The 26,674-nt window shown below is 46.8% G+C and overlaps 2 protein-coding genes across 10 annotated transcripts in view; both read left to right on the forward strand.

Moving 5' to 3' along the window:
* The window catches only part of KIF17 (kinesin family member 17), a 196,009-nt gene extending 187,739 nt beyond the window's left edge, over positions 1–8,270 (forward strand). For all 9 annotated transcript variants that reach the window (XM_075906586.1, XM_075906574.1, XM_075906576.1 and 6 more), the window contains one exon: positions 7,245–8,270. In XM_075906586.1, coding sequence (XP_075762701.1) covers positions 7,245–7,441 — 197 coding nt within the window. In that variant the 3' untranslated portion in view covers positions 7,442–8,270. The remainder of the gene's footprint in view (positions 1–7,244) is intronic.
* A 1,710-nt stretch (positions 8,271–9,980) lies between these two features.
* DDOST (dolichyl-diphosphooligosaccharide--protein glycosyltransferase non-catalytic subunit) lies at positions 9,981–24,771 on the forward strand. The gene is made up of 11 exons (XM_075906339.1): positions 9,981–10,203; positions 11,241–11,351; positions 13,819–13,905; positions 14,461–14,564; positions 18,663–18,757; positions 20,784–20,877; positions 21,876–22,024; positions 22,475–22,622; positions 23,191–23,311; positions 23,661–23,767; positions 24,302–24,771. The coding sequence occupies exons 1-11, from the start codon at positions 10,044–10,046 to the stop codon at positions 24,449–24,451; spliced, it is 1,326 nt and encodes a 441-aa protein (XP_075762454.1). The 5' UTR covers positions 9,981–10,043; the 3' UTR covers positions 24,452–24,771.
* The last annotated feature ends 1,903 nt before the right edge of the window (positions 24,772–26,674 follow it).

A 26,674-nucleotide genomic window follows, 5' to 3' on the forward strand; every position in this document is an offset into this window, starting at 1 on the left:
CCAATCACAGTCACATCCAGGTCTCCCAGACAGATGACCAGGTCTCATCCAGGTCTCCCAGATGGATGGCAGCAGGATGGAATTGATGGCCCACACCACCTGCAGAAGGACAAAAAAACCCAGAAAACACGCAGAGAATGGGGGCGGGGGTGCCTGAGCCCTTGGGAGGTGCCCGCCCCCCCTCTTATCCCCTCTCCCCCCAAACACCCCAGGAGCCACCCCCTAGAGGCTGCCTCCCCAGCAGCAGGGCTGTGTGAGGGCAGGACTGTACAACCCCCCAGGGACGGAGTTTTCCTCTACCCCCACTCCACACCCAGAGCCCCCACCCCTCCTTTCCTGAGGGTCCCTCTTATTGAGGACTCTCCCCCCCCTGCCGTGCAGAGACTGCAGACCCAGAGTGCCTTACTTGCATGAGGAGGGCCCTGACGGTGGACTTCCCCATGCTGAACTGGTTGGCCCCTGACCGGTAACTGTCTGGGGTGGTGAGCTTCCAGAGGGCGATGGCAACCCGCTTCTCTAGGGGAATGGCGGGTCGCAGGTGGATGTTGCGTCGTTGGAGGGGAGGGGCGAGCAAGGCACACAGCTCCTAGAATGTCTCCTTCCTTATTCTGAAATGTTGGCACCACTGCTGGTCATCTCATTGCTCTGTGAGCAGCCGGGCCCACCAGTCGGAACTGGTGTCAAGCCTCCCGAACCGCCTCTCCACAGTGGGCTGCGGCTGCCAGAGTGTAGCTGCCGCACCCAGGGAGAGAGTCTCCAGAGTGGGCTCGGGGTCGAGGTCCTGCAGGAGCAGGATGGCAGCTGGCACAAAGTGCTGCCGAAAATGCATCATGGCCGTGTGGGGCCATCGCATGCCCAGGGGCAACTCCAGCTCCATGGTACCAGTAGAAAAGCTGTGGGGTCCAAAAAACCACAGGGCAACCACAGCAGGCACTGCTGAAGCTTTGCTGTCCCTCGCAGAGGCAGCAAGCAGGCAGCAGAAGCAGGGAACCGGCTGTCCGGGAGGTCCCTTTAAGCACCTGTCTCTGCTAGGCCCCAGCACCAGCACTCGGAAGCAACTGGTGACCTTAAGCCCTGCCTGAAGAGGTTCTGGGTGGCCTTTTGTGTGAGACAGCATCCTCTGAGTCTAGGCACTCTCTTTCGCAAAAGCACATTGGTTTTTCAATGCACTTTTGCAGTGTGCAAAAGCGGCGAGGAGTCCTGTGGCGCCTTACAGACTACAAGTGTGGACACTCCCTCGCACAAGGAGTTTTTGCGGACGCTCTCTTCCACAAAAAGCTTCGTGAGCAAGAGGCCTGCAGTCTAGACATAGCCTGCGTGTGTATGGGAGTGTGTGTGTGGTAGTGACTGTGTGGAGCACAGAGACAGTGTGGCACAGCCTGGGTGTGTGTGACAGTGACACACCAAGTGTGTGCTGGCTGTGCTCTCTGAGAGAAGCCATGTGCTGTCTTTTTATGGAAAGCTGTCCTGCTCTGTTGTCTGCCCCTTCCCCCACACTGCAGAGATGGGCTGTGTGCATGAGAGGGAGAGAGCACAAGCACTGAGATCTTAGACCCAGGCTCTGTCTCTTAAGGCAGGCACTCCTCTGAGTCACTTACCGTCCATGCTTCAGACTGGAGCAGCTCCGCTGTGGGTCTTCCTCTCCCCGACCCCTGCTCTGCAGAGATGGGACACGGGTAGGGGGACACCCTGACTTCCACACTCCCCTTTCCCTCCTCCTCATCCCCGCTCTGCACAGGGAGCAGGGGAATCCTGGAAACAGCCTGGCTGTAGGACAGAGGAAAGTGGGGGAGGGGCAGCTGAACAAAGGCTGCCTGGGTAACTATGCATGCTCCATTAATCAGCTGGGTGGCCAGAGAGAAATGCTTGGTGGACTGCATCCAGCCCCCAGATCTGATTTTGGCCACCCCACTTTATAGTAAGAACAAGGAGAAGTCCCGTGGCACCTTATAGACTAACATATTTATTAGAGCATAAGCATCCAATAAATTGATGCATGCATCTGATGAAATGGGTCTTTGCCCACGAAAGCTTATGCTCCAATAAATCTGTTAGTCTATAAGGTGCCACAGGACTCCTCGTGGTCTCGCAGATTCAGACTAACACGGCTCCCCTCCGATACTTGCCACTTTATAGCATTACCATTCATTGCAGTTTTTCAGGGAATAAAACACCATGGGCTGGAGGTCTGCAGAATCAGCAGCCTTAGCCTGTATGTCATTCATTGGTGTTAGCGATTCCTTTTTAAATTTGTCATGGACTTAGGTGTTCGTGACAGGTGTTCTTGATGTCTCTGAAGTAATTTGTTTTAGGAATAGCTAAATTATAAGTTTCTGTCAATGTATAGCATGGGCCCCGTCAGTGCACAAAACTCCCATTGAATGCAGTAAGGGTATGTCTATACTGCAAAGTTAATTTAAAATAACAGCCGTTATTTCAAATTAACTTTAATAGCATCTATACATGCAAACCGCTGTTTCGAAGTTAATTCAAAATAGCGGAGCGCTTAATTCGAATTTGGTAAACCTCATTCTACGAGGAGTAACGCCAAATTCGAAATAGCTATTTCGAATTAAGTGATGTGTAGACACTTAATTCGAAATAGGGGGCCTCCAGCCCTTCCCAGGGAGCCCCGGTGGCCACTCTGGGCATAACCAGGAAAACTTACTCTCCTCTCCCCCAGCCCCGGAGCCATTAAAGGGGTAGACCCTGGCCACAGTGGCTGTGCCAGCTCCAAGCCTGCCAGCCCAGAGCCAGCAGTGGCCACCAGGGCCCCTGACCTAGCGGCCCCAAAACAGGAGCCAGCAAGCCACTTGCAGCCAGCCCTCCACCACTCCCCAGGAGCAGTCTGCCAGCTCCCAGGAGCCTCACAGGGGCTGGAGAAGGCGGGTGCCTTCCTGGTCCAGAGTGGAGATCATGGACCTTATGCAGGTTTGGGGGGATGTCCCCAATGTCCAGGATCTCAGCCCTAGATGGAGGAATGCGGCCGTCTATGGCAGGATAGCTGCCAGCCTGGCCACCAAAGGCGACAAACGAACCCAGGAGCAGGTCTGCATGAAAATCAAGTTGGTCTGGCGAGACCCCCAACACTGGACCCTGAGCTTCCCCTCCCCTCTTTTCCCCTTGCTTCCCCCTTCCAGCTCCCTCCTCCCAGGTTTCCCCCTCTCCTCTCCCACCCTCTCTCTTCCCCTCTCCCACCTCCTTTTCCCAGTCTCCCCAGAGGTTCATCCTCCCCCCAGTTTTGTTCAATAAACCCGGTTTCTATTTTTGAACATACGATTCCTTTGTTTGACATCAAGAAGGAGAGTAGGGAGGGGTAAGTGGCAGGACGTGAGGGAGGAATGGGGCACGAGCCCCCGGTGGGGAGGACCGGGGAGGCTCTGAGGGCTCCTTGGGGTGGACGCTCTCCCGCAGGGCCTTCTGGATCCTGACAGCCCCCCGATAGACCCCCGGATGGCAGCCTGCAGCTGTGCTGATGGCAACGACCCCACGAGACGCACCGGCGTGCCCAGGGGCAGCTCTGGCTCCATGTGGCCGAGTGCTGTGGTGTCCCGATTGCAGGCTCTCAGGGCACTCCAAGACAGGACTGCTTTGCTGTCCCTCATCGAGGTAGACAAGCAAGCAGGGAACCCTGAGAACTGTCTGTCCGGGGTGGGGGTAGGGTCCCTTTAAGCACGGAGCTCAGTTAGCCTCAGGCAGCAGCCCCACACGCTAAGTCCTAACCTGATGCCCTGCAAGCACTGGTTCCGGCCAGCCTTAACTTTGGTTCAGGGTCCACTCAGTGTGGACGTGCTATTTTGAAATAGCAAAACGCTATTTCAAAATAGGTTTTGTGTATAGATGCGTTATTTCGAATTAACTTAATCTGAATTAACTATTTTGACTTAAATTAACTCGAATTAACGCTGTAGTGTAGACATACCCTAAGAGTCTCTTGCTGTTCATGCCTCCTGTTTTTTGGTTTGAGATTGCTGGGGGGGGGGGGGGGGGGATTCCATTTGATTTTGGAACAGTTTTGGAGCTACAGAGATCTGAGGTCACTTCTGAGCCAGCCCACAGAAATAAATGCAGCTGAGGATGAACAGGTACAGAGCCTGTTATCATCAGGTCACTGGTTTCAAAGTAGCCTAGATAGGTCTGACAAAAGATAACCACACTGTGGTAGCCTGAGTGAAAAAGATTTTTGCAGGGTCGTAGTCTAATGCCTAGTGGATAGCTGTCTGCATAACAAAATCCAACACCATGGTTGGTGCTAACTGGCATCTTTGCCAAAGACTGGATGGGGTATAAACAGTCCTTTCTTGCCTTTAGAAATGGTCTCATAAGAACTGATTGAGTCACAATCATGAGGCAGCATGGAGAAATTTGTCCAGTTATTTCTTCTTCTGTGAATGAACCCTATTATTGCTATAGTCTCTAAAATGCAGATGCATGGTGGCGGCTGGGCCCTTCAAATAAAGAGAGTAAGCAGAAAGCCAGAACAAAACAAAGTCATATTGAACAATTCAGCCAATTAAATGAGCTTTGCATTATGACATGAAAGTCACTAAACTTAGGGTACATCTACATTTGCTCCCTAGTTCAGACTAGGGATGCAAATGTAGGTGACCAAAATTGCTAATGAAGCGGGGATTTAAATATCCCACACTTCATTAGCAAGATCTCACCCGACATGCTAGTCCGAATCACAGTTGCTTCGAACCAGGAAGTGCGTGCCAAGACGCGATAGTTCGAACCAAAGCCCTTGGTTCGAACTAACGTTCCTCTTCGCACTTCCTGGTTCGAATCAGCTGTGATTCAGACTAGTGCGTCGGGCTAGCACTAAACAGTAACAAATCACCGGGACCAGATGGCATTCATCCAAGAGTTCTGAATGGGAAATTGAGGAACTTGTAAATATCCTTTAAACCATTTCTGTATCAGATGACTGGAAGGTAGCTAACGTGATGCCCATTTTTAAAAAGGGCTCTGGAGGTGATCCTGGCAATTACAGACCGCTAAGTCTAACTTCATTCATAACTTCATCCCCCTCCTGTTCTGCAATGTGATTTGTCCTTTTCATATTTGTTCATTTTTTTTAATTGTATCCTTTGGTATATATGGTTGTGACTACTTTCTTCCACTATTTGATCTGAGGAAGTGGGTCTGGCCCACGAAAGCTCATCATCTAATAAACCATCTTGTTAGTCTTTAAAGTGCTACATTGTCCTGCATTTTGCTTCATTACAGGGCAAACTGATTGAAACAATAGTAAAGAATAGAATTGTCAGACACATAGATGAACACAATTTGTTGGGGGAAAGTCAATGTGGTTTCTGTAAAGGGAAATCCTGCCTCACTAATCTACTAGATTAGTACGTCTAAACAGCAGTGTACATAGAGCCTGGCTAAACTACAAGCCCTTATTTTGAAATAATGTCAAGCAGGAGGACTTCTGACTCATGGTAACCCTAATTTCACGAGGAGTAAGGGAAGTTGGAGAGTGTTCTTCCTTCGACTTCCTGCTGTGTAGACAGCGCCTAAAGCCACATTGAGCTATTTCAACTCAAGCTACGCAATTGATGTAGCTAAAGTTGCGTAGCTTAATTTGACTTTAGCCCTGCTGTGTAGACGTACCCGTAGGATTTTTTGAGCGGGGTCAACAAGCATGTGGTCAATGGGAATTCAGTGGATATAGTGTACTTAGTTTTCCAGAAAGCCTTTGCTAAAGTTCCTTACCAAAAGCTCTTAAGCAAAGTAAACTGTCATGGGATAAGAGGAAAGGTCCTCTCACAGACTGGTTAAAAGATAGGAAATAAAGGGTAGGAATAAATGGTCAGTTTCAGAATGGAGAGAGGTAACCAGTGGTGACCTGCAGGGTCTGCACTAGTATTAATTCTGTTCAACGTACTCATAAATCATCTGGAGAAAGGGGTAAATAGTGAGGTGACAAAATTTGCAGATGATACAAAACTGTGCATATTAATTAAGTCCACAGCAGACTGTGAAGGACTTAGAGAGCTCACAAAAATAGGTGACTGGGCAACACAATGGCAAATGAATTGTAATGTTGATAAATACAAAGTAAGGCATATTGGAAAACATAATCCCAAGCATATGTACAAAATGATGGGGATTAAATTAGCTATTACCACTCGACAGAGATTTTGGAGTCATGTATAGTTTTCTGAAAATATTCACTCAATGTGCAGCAGCAGTCAAAAAAGCAAACAGAATATTAAGAATTATTTAAAAAGTATAGAGAATAAGACAGAATAGAATATCTTATTGCCTCTATATAAATCCATGGTACACATCTGGAATACTGCATGCAGATGTGGTCGTCTCATCTTAAAAAAGATACCTTGACATTGGAAAAAGTTCAGAAAAGGGCAACAAAAATGATTAGGGGTTTGGAACAGCTGCCAAATGAGGAGAGATTAATAAAACTGGGACTTTTCATTTTAGAAAAGAGGAGACTAAGGGGGAATATGATAGAATTCTGTAAAATCATGACTGGTGGGAAGAAAGTAAATAAGGAAAAGTTATTTACTTGTTCCATAGCACAAGAACTTGGAGTCACCAAATTAAATGAATAGGTACCAGGTTTAAAACACACAAAAGGAAGTATTTCTTCACACAAGGCCCAATCAACCTGTAGAACTCCTTGCCAGAGAATGTTGTGTAGACCAGGACTTTAACAGGGTTCAAAAAGGAATTAGGTAAATTCACAGAGGCTATTAGCCAGGATGGCTAGGAATGGTGTCACTAGCCTCTTGTCAGAAGGTAGGAATGGGTGACAGGGGATGGATCACTTAATAATTCCCTGTTCTGTTCATTCCTTCTGGAGCACCTTGTATTGCCACTGTCAGAAGACAGGATACTGAGCTAGGTAGACCTTTGATCTGACTCATTATGGTCATTAACTCAGTCTGTGATCTACTTTCAAGGGGGTGTAGGCATCAAATTCCAAACATGGAGGTAGTTGCTGAGAAAGCTCAGCCACCAGACACTCTCCAGGACTGTTGGTTATTAGTATTTGAATAGATACATTCCATAGTCAGAAAACCAACTAGTGAAATGGTCGACTCGTCTGGAAGTTCCTTAAAATGAATAAATTAAATTTAAAAAAATCTCTACATTTCCTGACTGCCTTCAGTAGAATTAATAGATAAGATTTAATGCAGCTGGGAACTTGGAAAAGCATTGCTGAGACTTACTAGACTGAGGTGTTGGTTGGCATGTCTTATTCCTTTATTCTGCAGCCCATCATAACTCCCCTCCTGTGCTGAGCGCCCCCCTGAACAACAACACCTCCACCATGGCACCAGTCTCTCCTTCACAGACTGTGGAGATGCCCCAGCCACGTCCTTTCCGCCTAGAGTCGCTTGATTTCATCACACCGTCCTCCAAAACCAAACGCAAGAAGGGCAAAAACAACTTCACCAGTGACCCCTTCTGAGTGAAGTGGCCTCAGCTGGATACAGACCCTTTTGATTATAGTAGCCTTCCAGTTCCCGGTGGTCTCTAGTTGCCTTCAGGGCTAGTGTCAGCTCAGATTTGTAGCAACCTTTCTTGGCAGTTACCCTTTTAGAGTGTAGTGTTTGGTGGCAGCAATTTTCTTATCACAGCAGCTTTTGGAAGGTAGTTTGATTTTTCTTTCAGTTTAGGGTCAGTGGGGACAAATACTGCTTCTAGGGGGGATGAATTCTATAATGACAACTCCACCTGCTTCCCTTTCATGTGTATACAGCCAGAACCATAAATTTAGTCTTCCTTTCTGGTCACTGCCATGCTCAGCAGGTGGTGGGAAGTGAAATGTTTGTTAGGTGAGATATGAAGAAATTCCTCCAAAAAAGCCTTAAAATCACTTTCTATATTTTCCAGTGCACATTTCCTAGACAGAACTCATTTCCTTTTGGCTGTCATAGCCAAAAGGAGAGTTCATGACCCATGCAGAATTCTCCAGTATTATTCCTTATTGTAGTAAGATACTGAGAAGTTCTGGCAATATCACTGCATTCTCTTTTCTTGAAAAAAAGAGTCTGAAACTGACAATTTATAAGACACAAACTCAATTTCCCAAGGAAAAATACAGTTTGCACATTCCCTGACTCCTCTAGATGAGATCAGAAACTGCAGCTAAGTGAGACCGTGGAAATAATTGCTCCTGTCCTTGTGTTCAAAGCTTCAAGATGTTTTGTTAACTGTATGTTGACTGTTACTATTTTAGTCTTTTATGCACGGGACATCTAGTTAATGATCACAATAAATTGCCTTTTAATGACAAACTCAGTCTGCTGTTATATTTACAGTTTGTGTTCCTTTGTGATTTTGCCCAAGGTTGAATACATTGACCATTCTCCTCTAGCTTGTAAGGCATTGGATGGGGAGTTTCTTGCCTATCAGCTTTTGTTTCCAGATCAGAAAGCTACCACATTCATCTGTTTGTTGTTGAGCAAAACACATTGCCTACCCTGTGTAGGCAGTAAGAGGCAACCCCAATTGCAGCGCGTAGCTTGGGGAGGAAACAAACACATGCTGCAATATGGTATGAGCAGTGGTGGTGGGAAGTAAGCCCCCCCCCCTCCCGGTGGGGAATAGGGATGTTAGCTATTGGCTGTGTCTAGACTAGCATGATTTTCCGCAAATGCTTTTAACGGAAAAGTTTTTCCCGTTAAAAGCGTTTGTGGAAAAGAGCGTCTAGATTGGCATGGACGCTTTTCCGCGAAAGCACTTTTTGTGGAAAAGCGTCCGCACCAATCTAGATGCAGTTTTGCACAAGAAAGCCCCGACAGCCATTTTCGCCATCGGGGCTTTTTTGCACAAAATAGTTTTTATCTGCCTACACTGGCCCTCTTGTGCAAAAACATTTCCGGAAAAGGGGTTTTGCCCAAATGGGAATGTCAAAGCATTTGTGCAAGAAGCACTGATTTCAGACAGTAGAATGTCAGTGCTTTTGCGCAAAATCAAGCGGCCAGTGTAGACAGCTGGCAAGTTTTTCGGCAAAAGCAGCTGCCAGTCTAGACACAGCCCTCGTGTATTATAGTAATTGTGAAGTCACAACAACTTTTGGTGGTTGTACAGTTACTAAAATACCCCCTGGGGGTGGTGCTGGCAGCCAACGTGCTCCTGTGCCCCAGCGCTGCCTCTGTCTCAGGAGCGGCAGGGGAGCCAGTTCAAACCCCGAGCACTGCCCCCCCCCCCCCATGTGGCCAGCCCCAGACGCTGAAGGATCCCGAGCCTGGAAGGAACCAGCGGGAGCTCCTGTCACTGCTGCGGGGGCCGCAAACACCCCCCTTGAGCAGGAAACGGACCCCCCCCCCCCCCCCCGCACTCGCGGCTACGAGCAGGAAACGCAGCCGCTGCCTGCTCCGGCCGCTGCCTTGTTGGGGGACGCGCCGGGGCAGCGGGTCCGGCCACGAAAGCGCCTCGCGGGTCGGCAGGGCCCGGCCCGTGTCTGCGCCACGTGACCGAGAGCCGCGCGCGCCCGGGGTGAGCCGAGGGAGGGGCGGCCGGAGCCTTTCAGCCGCGTGACGTCACGGTCACCCCGTTTGTTCCCCGACAGGCGCTCAGCGGCGGGCGGGGCCTGGCGGGCCAGAGAGGGAGGGGGCGGGGTGGAGAAATCTCAACGGACTCGAGGCGCGCGCCAAGGGCCGGGCCCTGGCCCCGCCCTAGCGCGGTTGCTATGACTACCGGGAGCGGGCTCTGACGCAGGGCAGGCGGCCACCCCGCCCCCGCCGCAGCACGAGCCGTCGCTCCGACGGGCCGCGGGGGGCGCTGGCGGGCTAGGTCCGAGCGCAGGCTACGTCAGCGCGAATCTGGCTGCAACGCGCAGGCGCCTCTGAGGACCCGCCCAGGGAGCGGTCCGCTGTGTGGCGCTGTCCGTCCCTGATTGGACCCCAGTCCCGAGGACGCGGGCTTCCCGACGGGGGGAACGTGTGCAGAGTCCCGATCGCTTCCGGGTCAGGGGGAAGCAGCTTTCGGTGTCCCGCCTCTAGGGGCAAGGCGGGTCGCTGATTGGCGGGGAGGATTGGTTCCGGGTGAGCCCCTCCCCCCCGAAGATGGAGGTCGTGGCCGTTCTATCGCCGTGGTGGCTCCTGTTGCTGCTGGCAGCGGCGGGCCCGGGCCTGGCCCGCGAGGGCGGAGGGCCCCGGACCCTGGTGCTGCTGGAGAACATCAACCTGCGGGACACGCACTCGCTCTTCCTCCGCAGCCTGGCGGGTGAGGCGGCCCGGCGGGGGGGCCTGGCTCTGGCGGGGGGGCCCGGCTCTGGCGGGGGGGGGCCTGGCTCTGGCGGGTGAGGCGGCCCGGCGGGGGGGCCCGGCTCTGGCGGGGGGGCTCGGCGGGGGGGCCTGGCTCTGGCGGGTGAGGCGGCCTGGCGGGGGGGCCTGGCGGGGGGGCCCGGCTCTGGCGGGGGGGCTCGGCGGGGGGGGGGCCTGGCTCTGGCGGGGGGGCCCGGCGGGGGGGCCTGGCTCTGGCGGGGGGGCCGCTCGGAGACGCCCCGCGCTAGGCTCGGGCCCCGGGGAGCGTCTGGGCTGCGAGGTTTTCTGAAAAATCTTCACCGCGATCGTGAAGGGGGCGAGGGGCCGTTTGGAAACGGGACAGGGTCACCCGAGAGAGGCGGCGGAGCCCGGCACCGGCCATCTGGATGGGCTCTTTGATCCGGGGTATATGCTCTTTCGAAGCAGTCTGGTTCTGTGTGTGTGTGAGTGCGGGGGGGGGGGGACCTGCTTGTTTTCTGGCTTCTCACCTTTGGCCGGAGTCCCTGCTAGAGGGTTTGATTCTTTCCTGTGTTAGTTCTTTTCTTTCTTTGTGGTGTTCATGTCATTCATTCCTTTGATCAAAGACGTCCATGACAATGCCATTGAAAGTGCAACAAAATCAGCTACACCAGACTAACATGGCTACATTTCTATCACTATTGAAAGTGCAGACATTCTTGTTTTTGTTTTATTTGGTTTGTCTAAAAAGTCCCTGTCTAAAGGTCACTGCTTGCAGATTTACAGGGACAGTTCTGCAGATCACCAGTAACAGACAGTGCTGTCTGGAGTGCTGTGAAAAAAAATTTATTGTGGAAAGAGAAAATGCTTGATTTAGATGTTTATGTAGCAACTTTAAAAGTATGGCAACCAAATTGTTAGATTATAATTAAGAGCTCTCTTATCTCTCTCTCTTTACACCTTGATCCGTCTCATATTTTTGTTACTGTATGTTGAGGCAAACTATTCATGGCTATGATTTTTGTTTTCTGGATGCAGATAGAGGCTTTGACCTCACCTTCAGGACTGCTGATGACCCTGGCTTGTCTCTCATAAAATATGGAGAATTTCTGTATGACAACTTGATCATTTTCTCCCCTTCTGTAGAAGGTACGGTATCCTTTTGCATAAAGGAAAAGGCTCAGAAATTAAGTTATGCAATATTTTGAGACTCTTGGATAAAACATGCTAGTAGATCTGTAACGTGCCCTGCAGATATTAGCTAAACCTTACAACACCCCCTTGATATGGGTCTTTTGCTGTTTTAGATCCCCAGATGGGGAGGAGGCAAGAGGCTTACTCAGGGTGAAACAGTGAGTTGTGGTGGAGCTAGACTTTGTCCTAACTCCCTAGTCTCTTGCTGTAACCATGTGAATACTTTTCTTAGGCTTGAAGTAGTCTTCTGACTTCCTTCATTTTGTCCTTGAAGATGATTTTTGGGGTCTGTCCCTGAGATGTAGACTGGCAGGTGTTATCTTCACTCGTCATTAGGCAAACTGTAGTAGGAGCAGTATTTTAAGGTCCTCAGGCCCCTTCTAAAAGGGAGGAAAAGGCCTGTAAAAGAAACAATTAGCACAAAAATATAGTTGATTACTATGGACCTGCAATAACAGCCACTGTTGGATATCTATTTTCTGTAAACTCCTTTCTTAACCATTGTTTGCTGTGATCGTAACCATCAATGGCTGTTAATAAGTCTCTTAGAAGTTTTTTCCCATCTTTATACTTTCTGCTGTAAGGGAATCCAGATCTTTTTAGAAGAGGCAGTGTCAAACTAAGTGTCAGCCTGAAACTCATTGTGTCACTTTATAATCCCCATGTTGTGTTTAAAATTGTGGTATTGTGATTAAGTATAAAGTATTTATTGAATAGGTATTTTGGAGCAGTGCTTCCATAGATTAACAGATGTACTGTTCTATAACTAAAAGATGGAATAACACTAATTAAGTGTGGAGTAGTAGTGATTGTTTTCATTCATACCAAAATGTACTACAGAGAGAATCCAGATCATTAACAGCCTGAATCAATCTTGATGAGGGATCGTTAGTGAAGTGTTGTTTTTCAAAAAGGTCACTACTAAAGTGAAAAAAATCAGGTTATATTAGTGTAAAAAGAGAGCCAAGGAAGACCTTTTAAAAAGAACTCTTGTCACTTAGCAAGAGCAGAGAGCTAACTGATTATGTGAAGGAGACTCGATAGCATAATATGTAGCCCTGGGTTATAGCACACTTAACTTCAGATGAACCTCAGAGAATGCACTGGGTAACTTAATTTTGAACATTACAACTAGGACGGGGATGTTGGAATCAGATCCTTAAGAGGATCTGTATGTAGGAACCCTTTTAAAACTACTTCAGAGCTAAATTTCATTGTCTTCCTCGTGTTACCTGTTCTTAACCTCTGAGTTCCTCCACTTCTGTCCTCCTTTCACTGTCCTGTTTTTCTCTCTACTATACCTTAACTAAGGTAATGAGTAAAGTGTTGGTTGCATGCCTTTCATCTTGCAGATATGTATGTTTCTCTAAATTCATTTGCTTTCTCTTTATATATTGGTTATTGTTGTTATCCTGAAGTTTAACTTTGATTTTATTAAAGAATGGAATGAGTGAGGCACTCCTTATAATTTCCCAGGAATGCTTGCACTGAAACCAACTGTAATTCATTTCCTATTTGAAGGAATTATGTAGAATTTCTGCAAACTGATTTATAAGAATTTGTATGTTGGGGTGAAGTGAGGAAGAAACAAATCAACTACAGGTAACCAAAAGAAAAGTATGCTTTACAGTGTGCTCAGAAAATAATAAAACCCTTAACAAAATTCATGTGGTTATTTCTTTGCAACTGAGATTCAATGGCTAGTTCAATGTCTTTACAGGGCAGGATTTGGGATTTTTTTTCCCTTGTGTTCTTTCTGAAAGACTCTCTTCCTTCCTCCTTTAATGCAGCTCTTTAATTTATGATGGCCCTAGGTGTACAAGACCTTCAGGATCCTGCTTGAGGTTGAGGCCAAGTCATTTCCTGTGCCTATTGCATTGGCATAATTTCTCTATAAATAGGCCCCTTCATGAAAAATGTATCATGGTCTGGGAAGTCTGATCTTGTGTTGCTTTACCCTATGCTATAGAGATTTTATGGCAAGGCGAGGAAGGGGGAGATCAGCATTTCCCAAACTGGGGCACTGACTCAAAAGGGAGTTGTGGGAGGTGAGTTGTAAGGTTATTTTAGGAGGGCACAGTATGCCCTCCTGTGCTGACTTCAGCTATTAGCCAGCTGCCCAGCTCTGAAGGCAGTGCCCTGGTAGCACTACTGCAAATCCCCTTACAATAATCTTGCACACAACCCTTACTTGGGTGAGGACCTCTACAATTACAACACAGTGAAATTTCAGATTTTAATAGCTGAAATCCTGAAACTTATGACTTTTAAAATCCAATAACTAAGAAATTGACCAAAATGAACCATGAATTTGGTAGGACCCTATCTATAAATCTGCTTCCCCATCCTTCTTCCCTCTCCTCCTTTGCTCCAAAGCACTGGTAAAAGAGTTTACTGAATCATGGATATCTGGTCTTTTCAGATTTTGGCGGAAACATCAATGTGGAGACAATTACTGCTTTCATCGATGGAGGTGGAAGTGTCCTTGTGGCTGCCAGTTCTGACATTGGTCAGTAAAAACTGCATGCCAAACAAAGGGGTGTGAATGATGTCTTTTTCATTTTGTAGCTGCATAGCAGGAGTTTGCTGGATCTGGAGAGCCCTGCAGAGAAAAAGTCTTTGGAGTTGTTAAAACTGGTTAAATGATGGCACTTATCCAGTTCACCATTCTAACCTAGGTGCTGCGGCCATAGGGGCCTGCCACCCGGCCCAGCTGCCATGCGTTAACTGACAAGGGCCAGTCAGCCATTTAACATCTCTAGTTAGAACTCTGGCTGCAACCTTTTTTTAAAGAGAATTTCAAAAATTAAAATTATACAACACTCTGTGCACTAGAACCAGCCCACACACCTACACCCTCACTATAGTGAGGGATTTGGTATTAAAGAAAAAGAGAGCCTTAGTTTTACTTCTCAGAGAAAGCTGAGTTTAGCTAAGAGGTTAACTCAGTAGCGTGGGTAGCAGGACATTAGCATATAGGGCAGCTCTTCATTTTTATTTTGATTTCATTGCTTTTGTCTTCTACATACTGTGAATTGGGAATCTGCTGCTCTGTCCTTTTTAGGTGATCCTCTGCGAGAGCTGGGCAGTGAGTGTGGGATAGAGTTTGATGAAGACCGAACAGCAGTCATTGACCATCACAACTATGACGTCTCAGACCCAGGCCAGGTGAGTCAGGAACATGCCCGAGAACCTTTTTTTCTTTGGGGGCGGACATTGACCATGAAAAAATCAGTCCCAAACCACATGTAGCCCTGATGGCAGTAGGAGTAATGGAGGCTCAAGGCACTCTGCTGCGAAGTGGCAAGCCAGCACTCCAGCCCCGCAGGTGGGTGCAGAGGCCTGGGATGGGACCAGATATGCGGGATGTAGGAAGGAGCTCTGGGTTGGTGTAGGTTTGCAGGAGGGGGTGAGGGCTCTGAGGGAGTTGGTGGTACGGGAGAGTTCTGGCGGATCTGACTGGATGGCATTTACCTGGGCAATTCCTGATTAGCCGCGCAGCAGGGCTAACGCAGGCTCCCTGCCTGCCATGGCTCCATTCTGATCCTGGAAGCAGCCTGCATATCTGCCTTAGGCAGAGGCTCAGCAAGGTAGTTCTGTGCAGTGCCCACTGCCCATGCCACATGTGCAGCTCCTATTGGACACAGTTCCTATACAGAGGGACGTCCCTGATCTCCTCTGCACCCAGGGGCCACATCAGGGCTGTTCCCCATGCCGACACTTCCAAGTGCAGAAGCTGGGGGGCTCACAAAGACTTTAAATATTTTGCCTCTATAGGCTCTGCTTACCAAAAATTCCCCAGAGTCACAGATTTACGGACTTTGGAGGGTAGCTGCTACCATTAAGTGAGAGACCCTAAAAACAAGGGGGAACACTTGAATGCCCTGCCCCCCACCTCCACCCCGGTGTATGCCAAGCTCCTTTACCACAAAGAGCTTGACAACAAAGTGGAGTCTCTGGTAGCTGATCTCTTGTTCGGTCTGTGTGTCTGCATGCTTCAGACTTCCTGTACTTTCCAGGACACACAAATCAAAGCAACTTAGTGTTTTGGTTTTTTTTAATTAACAAAACAAAAGATATATTTGATAAAGCATACTTAATTGCTAGGTGTTACAGAGCAACTAAGTAAAACAAATTACAGTAGACGTGAGATAATCCAGCTTCTTTGGGACCTATGTGGTGCCAGATTATCAAATATGCCGGAGTATCGGGAGGTCCTGGTACAGCTGCACGGCTTAACACAATCTCCCTCCCTCTCCCCTCCTCTTTCCTCTTTGCTTCTACTCCCTGCTGTAACCTGATCCTCCACTCTCCTTTCTTCTTCCCTTCTCCTTCTCCTTCTCCTCTCCCCTTTGCTGAAGCAAAATGCTCTCCTCCATACTGTAACATGATCCCACTCTTCTCCCCCCCCCCCCCCCCCCAACCTTTTACTCCATCCGGGTACAGCTGGCACGTGTACTGAGCGACCGGCTTTTTAATCAGCTGGACAGGAGCTCTTGACATTTTGATGCTGGAGTATTGGGAGTGTCGAATAATTGGGTTCCAGACTATTAGAGTTTTACTGTAAAACACAGAAAATCTCTAGGAACATCTCTTAGATCAGGCATGTCCAAAGTCCGGCCCACGGGCCAATTGCGGCCCATGTTCTGGTTTAATATGGCCCCCCAGGTAATTTGGCAATATCTATCTTTTATGGCCCCCAACGAATCCATATGTATTGAGATGAATACATTGTAAAATCTCAGTTAACGTCAGTTGGTCTAAATCAGTTAAATATATTTGGACATAACATGTATACTTGGTGTTATGTTCCTATTCATATTTTTTTAACTTAAAAGTTGACAGACAACCTTTATTACCAATAATATGTAATGTACTTTACAATGTTCCTGACATATATTTCAGCTTCCTGGATTTTTTTTTCATCTGGCCTTCAGATATGAAAGGCAGAGTGATTTAACACCTGTTTAGATTTGTCATCCATGTGACGAAATGAAAAGTATGCCGTTTGCAATAAACTTTGCATAAATCAGTTAATTTGCATTTAATTTTAATGGTTCAAAGAATGTCAGGCAAAATGGTCGGCCCTCACACATGTTCACTTCATCAAATCTGGCCCTCTCTGAAAAAAGTTTGGACACCCCTGTCTTAGATGGTGACTGAGGAGGGGAGGCATGGATCTCACAGAGCAGTTGAAACCAAACCACCAAAATAAAGAAGAATATCCTGATCCACGACTGCATACACTTTTTCCCTTTATTTACTCAGCTCCCTTCCTGGTTTAGTCCACTTCCATGCCCCGAGTCCTGCCTGGGTTTAAATCATTGTGTGTGTGTCAACTCCTGGTTTAACTTTTCCCACACAAAGGAAATAGGCAAAGTATCTTATACAATTCAAATTTCAGCACTCAGTCCCCATTGGTGCTTCTGGCTCCCTGCCAGCAACCTAGCTAGCAACCTGAGTTTACCCTTAGTCACTGGCTGCTGGCCAGCATTCTCCTTCTATCTGTCACAGGCCACATGGGCATTTCAGCCTATGGTTTGGATTGGAGACTTGTGGCAGGCCAGACCCAGTCTACGAGCCAGAGGTTCCCCACTCCTGATGTCCAGGGCTCAAGGAAACTCATCTTAGCTAGTACATAGCTAGAATATTTGTAGCATTTGGCTGTATGGAGCCAAACCTTCTGTCTTTTCCTCTTTACACACCTTTTAATCTCTACCTGGGCAACTTCTAACATTCCAATCATACTGAGCAGTTAAGAACAGCACCTGGAATAGTAAAGGGTTCAGTGAACCTTGAACCACTTGGGGTATGTCTACTCTGCAGGCTAAAGTCAAGTTAAGATACGCAACTTCAGCTGTGTTAATTGCGTAGCTGAAGTCCAAGTACCTTAACTCGGCTGTAGGTACTGACTACACGGCAAGAAGTCACAGGAAAAACACTCTTCCTTCCAATTCCCTTACTCCTCATGAAATGAAGGTTACGGAAGTGGGAGTAAGAAGCCCCTTATTTTGTGTAAACGCGCACTCTGTTGTTTTGAAATAAGCATGCAGTGTAGATATAGCCTTGGATAGGAATTCTCCCTTCCTAGTGACCTATGGAGCGTCCTTTTATTTGTGATGGGTCAGGAGATAGAATGTCATGCTTAATAGCCAGACCGATAAAAAGGTAATGCCAAGGCACCTGTACAAGGAGATCAGTATAGAAAATACTGTAGACATTTCTCAGATGTCTTGATTTTTCTGTCCTTGCATGGTTCTGAAATATCTGTCTTTACAGAAGAAATACAAGACATTCCAATAATGTTTGAGAGTTAAGAACATTTTTAACATAGCTTTTTTTTTTAAGCGTGTGGGAGGGGTATACAATGGATGAAGGAATTGCCATTGCTTTGAGTTGGGACAACTGTGTATCCAGAAGAGAGAATTCTTCTGAAAGACTAATTTTACCTGAGTTACATCAGCATTTCAGCTCCTAACCCACTTCATGTCACCGTTTAATTTCATAACCGGCTGTTCCTAACAGCAGATTGCCAAGCTGTAAGCTTAATAAATCTGTTCCTTACTTAAGACCACCTTGTGGTCTAGAGAAGACCCTTGTAGGCCAAGAAGAACCGAACTGCTGTAGCATGGACTGTAAGTGTCATAGACGAAGGCTTTAGGCAGCTGCTGTCTCTCCAGTATCTTCTGGCACTTTGGAACGCAGATTCTTCCATCCTGTACTTTCTCAACAAACTTTTTCTGGTGTTTTTGCAGTCTCTTCCACATTGTTCTCGTAGCTTCTGACAAGCAATCCGAAAAAGTAGGAACTGATAATACGTTACTGCAAGAAATCTGTTGCCCTGGGGTTTACCTTTGTTCTGATTTTAAGTTTCCTAATGTGCAACTCACAGAAAATTTGCTCTAAATTATGGCCAGCAGGGGCTGTTGACTTTTCTCTGAGGGCTTCTGAGTCTGGTTACTGATTCTGCCTCCTCCATCCCTTGCTACAACTCTTCCTGCGTAGAATCCTAGAGCTGGAAAAGACCTCAGGAGGTCATCAAGTCCATCCCCCTGCCCGAGGCAGGATCAATCCCCACTAAGGTGGAACCCCAGGTGAAACTCCAGAGTCATTTAGTGCTACTTTGAAGTGCTGGAAGGGCAACTCTTGAATATCAACTGCTTTGTGAGTGACAAGTGGGCACACATCTTAACAAGATGCCTGTGCACTAATGGTCCAGTAGCTTGTGAAAGCTTAACACAGGTCTCTTATGTTTCCTCCCCGAAGCACACGCTCATTGTTGCAGACTCTGAAAATCTGTTGAAGGCTCCCACCATTGTTGGGAGAACTCCGGTAAACCCTGTTCTCTTCTGCGGAGTCGGGTAAGTGAATTGTGAGGCAAGGCTGGCAATGGGGCTGGAACTGGAACAAGAGCTCCGTGGTTGAATGGGTTTCTTGCCACCATCTTCCATCCAGATAAGTAATAACCCTAGGGCTGAAGAATGCATGATTATAAACTAAGTATCATAGATTTGTTTGGCTTTTTTGGCCCTCAGTTGAGTTGCAATAGGCATTTGGTCCTTTTTTAACACGATGGCATGGAGGGGGTGGGTGAGAGAGAGAGAGGCACAGGTGTGTGTGTGTGCGCGCTAGCGAGCAGCCCAGTGTCTGAGAATCTGTAACGCCGAAATGCTGGCTGTTCCCTCTGGGAGGCACTATTGCCTGAAATGCTGGCTGTTCCCTCTGGGAGGCACTATTGCCTGAAATGCTGGCTGTTCCCTCTGGGTGGCCCGTGCTGTATGGGGAGTGTGAGGCCCAAACGGCCGCTTGCGACGGTTGCTCCACCTCAGCGGTCTGGCTGAGCGGTGCAGAGGTCAGCTGAGTGCCATGGTGGGAGGCGAAGGGGGGCGGGGCGGTGACGTACATGGCCAGGCTCTGCCCCCCTTTGCCTCCCGCTGTGGCGCTCAGCTGACTTCTGCGCCACTCAGCTGGGCCGCTGCAGGGAAGCCCAAACGGCCGCTTGCTCCCCCGTGGCAGCCCCGCTTAGTGGCGCAGAAGTCAGCCAAGCGCCACAACGAGAAGTGAAGGGGGGTGGGGTGGTGACGTGCGGCGTGACAGCGGCTCCAGGCCCTGCCCCTTGGCCATGAACATCACCTCCCTGCCTCCCGCAGTGGGGCTTGGCTGAATTCTGCGCCTCTCAGGCCGCCGCGTGAGAGCAAGTGGCTCAAGCGACCATTTGGGCTCCGTGCTTCCCATGCAGCATGGGGAGTGTGGTGCCCAAACGGCTGTTTGGGCTCCGTAGTCCCCCCAAATGAGAGGCAGGAGGGGGAGGAGAAGAGGCAGGAGGCGAGCTGAGGAGAGAGAGACAGGGAACGAGAGACCAGAGGCTCAGGAGAGAAGACGGACCTGGAAGAGACCTGAAAAGCCTGTCTCACGACCGGCTAATTGGCTAGTATAGTCATGTTTGTTTAAACTGTTCTATTGGACTTTAAAGCATAGAAACACTTCAAGTTTTGTAAAATTGTGTTCTTAAACGTCCATCTCCGATGTGATGGCACTTTAAATATCTGAATAGTTATGCTATTTTAAAGTCAACTGTTGATACAAAATTAACATTTTACCTTTTTGAATTCAATGTGTTTTTGCCACTAACTTCAGGGAGAGATGAGTCGGTCCTATGGTTCTCAACTTCTGTGAATTTCATATTTGTTAGACTTTAGTGTGAATTAAATTCAACTTAGTCTCCTTGGGCAGGTACCTTCAGGTGTGACCAGCTTTGGGTGTCTTCCTTGTACTTTAACAAGAGACAGGACTGTGTAGCACTTTAAAGACTAACAAGATGGTTTATTAGGTGATGAGCTTTCGTGGGTCAGATCCACTTCCTCGAATCAATTTGTGGAAGAAAACTGGCACAACCATATATACCAAAGCTTCTCATAACATAAGGTCATGCATATTGCTTCAAAGAGACTTTAACTCCATACTTCGAGAAGCTTCAGAATTGTCATTCATGCTTAAATTTGACACTTTATGTATGGGTCTAAACAAAGACCCTAATTATCTCACCCATTACAAAGATAGCTTCCCCAATTATCACCCCTAATGTCATTACCTCACAGACACTACCTTCCCCCCTCACCCCCACTCTGTTCTAAAATTTGATTTGTCAATTTCACATGCATTCATTTTTTTGACTGTATCACTTTGGTATATATGGTTGTGCCAGTTTTCTTCCACAAATTGATCTGAGGAAGTGGGTCTGGCCCACGAAAGCTCATCACCTAATAAACCATCTTGTTAGTCTTTAAAGTGCTACACAGTCCTGTCTCTTGTTTCAGCTACACCAGATTAACACGGCTGCATCTCTATCACTATTCCTTGTATTTGATTCTCTTTCTCTCACCACAGGATGGTAGCTGATCCTGATAACCCTCTGGTACTAGATATCTTGACTGGCTCCTCTACATCTTATTCCTTCTTCCCAGATAAACCCATTTCGCAGGTATGCTAAATTTTCTTTGTCCTTATTTTTTTTAAATCTTGTGGAATTAATTGCTGCTTGGCAGTTTAAGAATGGATCAAGAGACTTAAAACAATTATCTTTTTATAATCTGTGCCAAATCCTTATGGTTTTTTTTTTTTAAAGCTTCGGTTCATATTCTTAGTACTATATATTTTTTAATATAGAAATCTATCTTCCCTGTAGTTTGTAGGTAGGAGAGGATTGTCCTTTCTCCCAAGACCTGTGAGAGCGAGGGATTGTTTTCCAGGATAGGTTGTAGATTCAGTGATGTGCTAGAGGGATTTAAGCTGAGAGGCTGTAGGTGATGACTAGCGGCGTTCTGTTGTTGGGCCTGTCTTGAAAAAGCAGATTCCTGGGTACTTGTCTGGCTCTGTCAGTCTGTTTCTTCACTTCCTCAGGTGGGTATTTAAGTTTTAAGATTCATAATACTGTATATATGTTTGTTAGTGTCTAAGGTGCCACAGGACCACTTGTCATTTTTTCAGGCTTACTGCGTGTAGGGATGTAAGCGTCTAGTTGACTATCCGATCAGCATAAGCTGGCTGACAGAGACAGCAAGGTGGAGGAGCAGGAGCCAGTGCTGGGGAGAGCTGTCTTACAAGCTGGTTCCCCTCAGCATTGTCTCTGGAGGAGGCAGGGAAGGCAGGGGACTGGGCAAAAGCTGGGAATCAGGTGTCCCAACTCTTGCCTGGCTCTTAAGACATTTAAAAGGCAGAGATGCACCAGGGTTAGCTCCTGGGGCTGAGAGCCAACCCCACTGCAGCTCTGCAATTTCCCCCCCCTTATCCACTAATCAACTAGGGAGCTGAACTGGATGATCTCCTGAGGTTCAGCCCTAGGATGCTATGAAACACAATGTAGCATCCTAACTATGTGTGTTGTCTGTAGAGTACCCAGCCCATCTGTTGAGGCCTCAAGATGCTATTATCATACAAATCCTTAGTACTGGTTTAAATCTGCTTTTTGTCCTATTTCAGTACCCTCATGCTGTTGGGAAGAATACCCTTTTGATTGCTGGTCTCCAGGCCAGAAACAATGCCCGTGTCGTTTTCAGCGGCTCTTTGGATTTCTTCAGTGATGCTTTCTTCAACTCTGCTGTGCAGAAAGCTACACCTGGCTCTCAAAGGTGCACTAGCTTAACATAGTGTTATGTAGGCAGGGCAGACCATTCAGGTTTTTCTACCTCTTTTTTGGTCCACGATTCTCTGGAAGGTGAAGAACTAATTGTGTTGAAGACAACTGATGGGAGTATACGGATTACTATTGTATAGCTAGCTAGCCCTGCTACAGTAAAATCTACACTCACTAGATTATGATGTTAAAGAAAATGGATGTTTCTTTAAGTGCAGCGCAAATTGCCAAGCTTGCTAATCCATATAGCTGTCTCCAATATAAATATCTTGATCTTAGTTTTCCAGAAGGACCCTATGTGATCATTTTAAATGGGTACTGACTGTCTGATATGGCACTTAGAAACTTTGTAGGATTCCTGATTTAAAAACATGTTTGGTCCTATGAATGCCCCCCGATGTAGTGTCTCATGATGCTTCTGTTCTCAACCTCTCCCCATCTCTAGGTACTCTCAGACTGGTAACTATGAGCTTGCTGTTGCCTTGTCCCGCTGGGTATTCAAAGAAGAGGGTGTACTGCGGGTTGGAGAGGTATCTCACCATCGTGTTGGGGAGACGTCCCCACCTAATGCCTACACTGTCACCGACCTTGTCGTAAGTCTGACTGTAGACAGATGAGTTAAATAGACATGTGCAGAGAGAATATACTCTTGTTTATTGGGCTACAAGTGTTGTGGAAGCAGATTTATCTCCTTTTCTGGTTGGAAAGAAGATGGCTGGCACCCAGGACCTCAGCCTTCCAATATGGCTAGTCTTACAATAAGTACAAGGCCTTTTTCTGTAACCATACACTGGGGTGAGGGAATCACAGGATTACTACGCTCACTGCTGCACGTCACAGCTGCAGTGCTTCCTACAGCTGAGGGAGGTAGCTGGAGCTGTGTCTGGTCTGCTCCTCTCCCCCAGTGCCCCAAGTGACCATGCAGGGGGAGAAGAAATCCCATGCCTCCCCTATCCCACAGACTAGCAGCTTCAGCCCAATGAATGGTAGAAGACCCCAGCTGGGATGCTGCCTGCCCTGTCTGTCCCCTCCAATAGCTGTGTTTCACATGGGAGGGCTGATTTCACAGTCCTTGATGTGTTTTTTCACAGCTGTGAATTTGGTAGGCCTTACTCATGGTCCTCTTATGCCTCTAATGCAGCGTGTATTTGTATGTTACAGGAGTACAGCATTGTGATTGAAAAGCTCTCTGATGGGAAGTGGATCCCCTTTGATGGAGATGATATTCAGCTGGAATTTGTCCGCATTGATCCATTTGTAAGGACTTTTCTGAAAAAAAATGGTACGTTTCCAATCTCCTATTGGACAGTTAATGTTTCTTGCACAGGGCTTTGTTCACAATAACACAAAACTAGGTGTTGACTTCTCCTCTTCCCACCACTGAAACTCACCTTGCTCCTACGTACTGACTTGGAATGCTAATCCCTGTGGGAAGCATGCTGTTCAGAGGGAATGTGCCGTCACACAGCTCTCCAATGGAGTGGCTTTGGGTTCCAGAGCCTAGTCAAATTGGACAAGGTGGGTTTGGGGAGAGAAAGAGCTGTGACACATGGGAGAAGGTGAGGATCTTAACACGTAATGCTCCTGTTCTGTTTGTTGTATAATTTTTAATGGTGGTGCCTTTCTCCTAGGTGGCAGATATAGTGTGCAGTTCAAACTGCCGGATGTATATGGAGTGTTTCAGTTTAAAGTGGATTACAACAGGCTGGGATACACTCATCTGTACTCCTCTACCCAGGTAAATAGTGTGACTTACATTCTGCCTGTGTGGTAGGAAATGTAAGAGCACTGGTTAAGATTTCAAGTCAGGTACTCAAGCTTTGCAAATGTTTGAGTTGCTATCACCTGATTCTTGGTGACCAGCCTTCCTGTGTGTGTGAAATGGGAGACAGACTAAGATCTTTCAAATCTATCTTCAGTAATATTCAAGAAGGCCTGGAAATAAGCCTTTGTAGAGGTGGATTTTTTTTAAATACTTAAACACAATCTTGTCTGAAGGCAATGCTGGACACTTCCCAAGGCTGCCTTTAGTGAGGGTTAAGGTTTGCCAACATATTGAGGATTTGGAGCTTAAAAAAAATGGGATTGATCACATCCTATTGTTTATAAAGCACTTCTAGGAGCACCGTACATTTATCTTTCCAGTAATCTGGTTCTATAGTTATCTGAGTAGGGCATTGGCCAAATGGGAGTGTAAGTTAAATAGAGCTGAGATACTCCAGCCACACACACTTGGCTCCTGTGACCCAGCTCATGTTCTCTTCTCTCCTAGGTGTCTGTACGTCCCCTCCAACACACACAGTATGAGCGTTTTATCCCCTCAGCATATCCATATTATGCCAGTGCCTTCTCCATGATGATAGGCCTCTTCATGTTCAGCATAGTCTTCTTGCACATGAAAGAGAAGGAGAAATCTGACTGAGATCTCAGCAGGAAGAAGATTCCTCATCACATGTTGAAATTGGCAGCACTCGGGGCACAGATTATAAATATTTTGAGGACTGGAATCCTCTGCTGGTAGAAGTCAGATGAGTTGTAGGGGTTTTAAGACTAGAGTGGGAGACAAATTGAAAACTTGTGTCTAAGAAGAAGCCGCTGATGAACAGGAGACCAAAATAGACAGCAGTACAATGGCAATTCCGATATTGGTGTTTCATGGGGGAGAGAAAATCAGAACAATTTTTATTATTTCCATTCCTCATCAGAGAGGCTCTTTTCCAGAATAAAGATTTGTTCCTCTCACCTTCTGAAGAGCCTGATTTTTATTGTCATGTGAGGCTTTCTAGGACTTCTCTACACAGAGGTAAAGTCAAATTTATTAAGGACAGGTTTTTTTTTTAGCACCCAACTTTGTAAAGTCGAAGGTACGTGTCCCCACTACGTACAAGAGTTTGATGTAGTGCATCCCCAATAGGATGGTTACCATTGACTTTGATAGTGATGCACTGTGGGTAGCTATTTCACAGCTCCTGCTCCCCCTTTGCGTTCTGGATTAGGTTCCTAAGTGCCTCATCAGAGAGCGTGCAATAGGTGATTCTGGAAACCTGTCAGCATCCCATTAACACACTCATCCCAACACCCTTCACCCCCTGCTTGAAAGAAATGGCAAACTATCTTTTTGGAAGGCAGCTAGGGTGAAAATGATCATGAAATCACAGAGTTCACAATTCTAAGGAAGGATAGAAAGAACAGCAAAATAGAGACAATGGATTTCGGGAAGGCGGATTTTGGTAAGCTCAGAGAGCTAATAGGTAAGTTCCCATGGGAATCAAGACTGAGGGGGGAAAACAGCTGAGGAGAGTTGGCAGTTTTTCAAAGGGACATTATTAAGGGCCCAAAAGCAAGCTATTCTGATGTGTTGGAAAGATAGAAAATATGGCAAAAGACAGCCTTGGCTTAACCACGAGATCTTGCATAATCTAAAAATAAAAAAGGAGTCCTATAAAAAATGGAAACTAGGACAAATTACAAAGGATGAATATAGTCAACACAGGAATACAGGGGCAAGATTAGAAAGGGAAAGACACAAAATGAGCTCAAACTAGCTACGGGAATAAAGGGAAACAAGAAGACTTTTATAAATACATTAGAAGCAAGAGGAAGACCAAGGACAGATTAGGCCCACTTGTCAGTGAGGAGGGAGAAACAGTAACAGTAAACTTGGAATGGCAGAGATGCTTAATGACTTCTTTGTTTCGGTCTTCACTGAGAAGTCTGAAGGAATGCCTAACATAGTGAATGCTAGTGGGGAAGGGGGTAGGTTTAGAAGATAAAATAAAAAACAAGTTAAAAATCACCTAGAAAAGTTAGATGCCTGCAAGTCACCAGGGCGTGATGAAATACATCCTAGAATACTCAAGGAGCTGATCGCTAGAGGCTCAGATATGTCCTCTATCATCTTTGGAAAATCATGGGAGACAGCGGAGATTCCAGAAGACTGGAAAAGGGTAAATATAGTGTCTGTTTATAAAAAGGGAAATAAAAACAATCCAGGAAACTACAGACCAGTTTAACTTCTGTGCCAGGGAAGGTAATGGAGCAAGTAATTAAGGAAATCATCTGTAAACACTTAGACTACGTCTTCATTGGCAAGTTTTTGTGCAAATACTTTTAACGCAAGAGTTTTTGCATTAAAGTATTTGCGCAAGAGAGAATCTACACTGGCATGTGCCTTTGCGCAAGAGATGTGCTTTTGCGCAAAAGTATCCATGACAGTGTAGACACACTCTTGCGCAAGAAAGCTCCGATGGCCATTTTAGTCATCGGGCTTTCTTGAACAAGAAAGTAACGTTGCCTTTCTACACTGGCCTCTTGCGCAAAAACAGTTGTGCAAGAGGGCTTATCCCTGAGCGGGAGCGTCAGAATATTTGCGCAAGCAGCACTGATTTTATACATTAGAATGTCAATGTTCTTGCGCAAGTACTCGCGGCCAGCGTAAACAGATGGCAAGATTTTGCGCAAAAGCCACCACTTTTGTGTAAAATCTTGCCAATGTAGACACAGCCTTAAAAGATGGCAAGGTGACAGGGAACATCCAGCATGGATTTGTAAAGAACAAATCATGTCAAACCAATCTGATAGCTTTCTTTGATAGGATAACGAGCCTTGTGGATAAGGGAGAAGGGGTGGATGTGGTATACCTAGG

Source organism: Pelodiscus sinensis, chromosome 23 (genome assembly GCF_049634645.1).
Source record: "Pelodiscus sinensis isolate JC-2024 chromosome 23, ASM4963464v1, whole genome shotgun sequence".
Classification (NCBI taxonomy): domain Eukaryota; kingdom Metazoa; phylum Chordata; order Testudines; family Trionychidae; genus Pelodiscus; species Pelodiscus sinensis.

Coding starts and splice junctions, on each gene's coding strand:
- DDOST (XM_075906339.1), top strand. CDS start 10,044: ATGGAGGTCGTGGCCGTTCTATCGCCGTGGTGGCTCCTGTTGCTGCTG. Junction 13,906..14,460: donor GGCTGCCAGTTCTGACATTG/GTCAGTAAAAAC, acceptor TGTCCTTTTTAG/GTGATCCTCTGCGAGAGCTG. Junction 22,025..22,474: donor GCTACACCTGGCTCTCAAAG/GTGCACTAGCTT, acceptor CCCCATCTCTAG/GTACTCTCAGACTGGTAACT.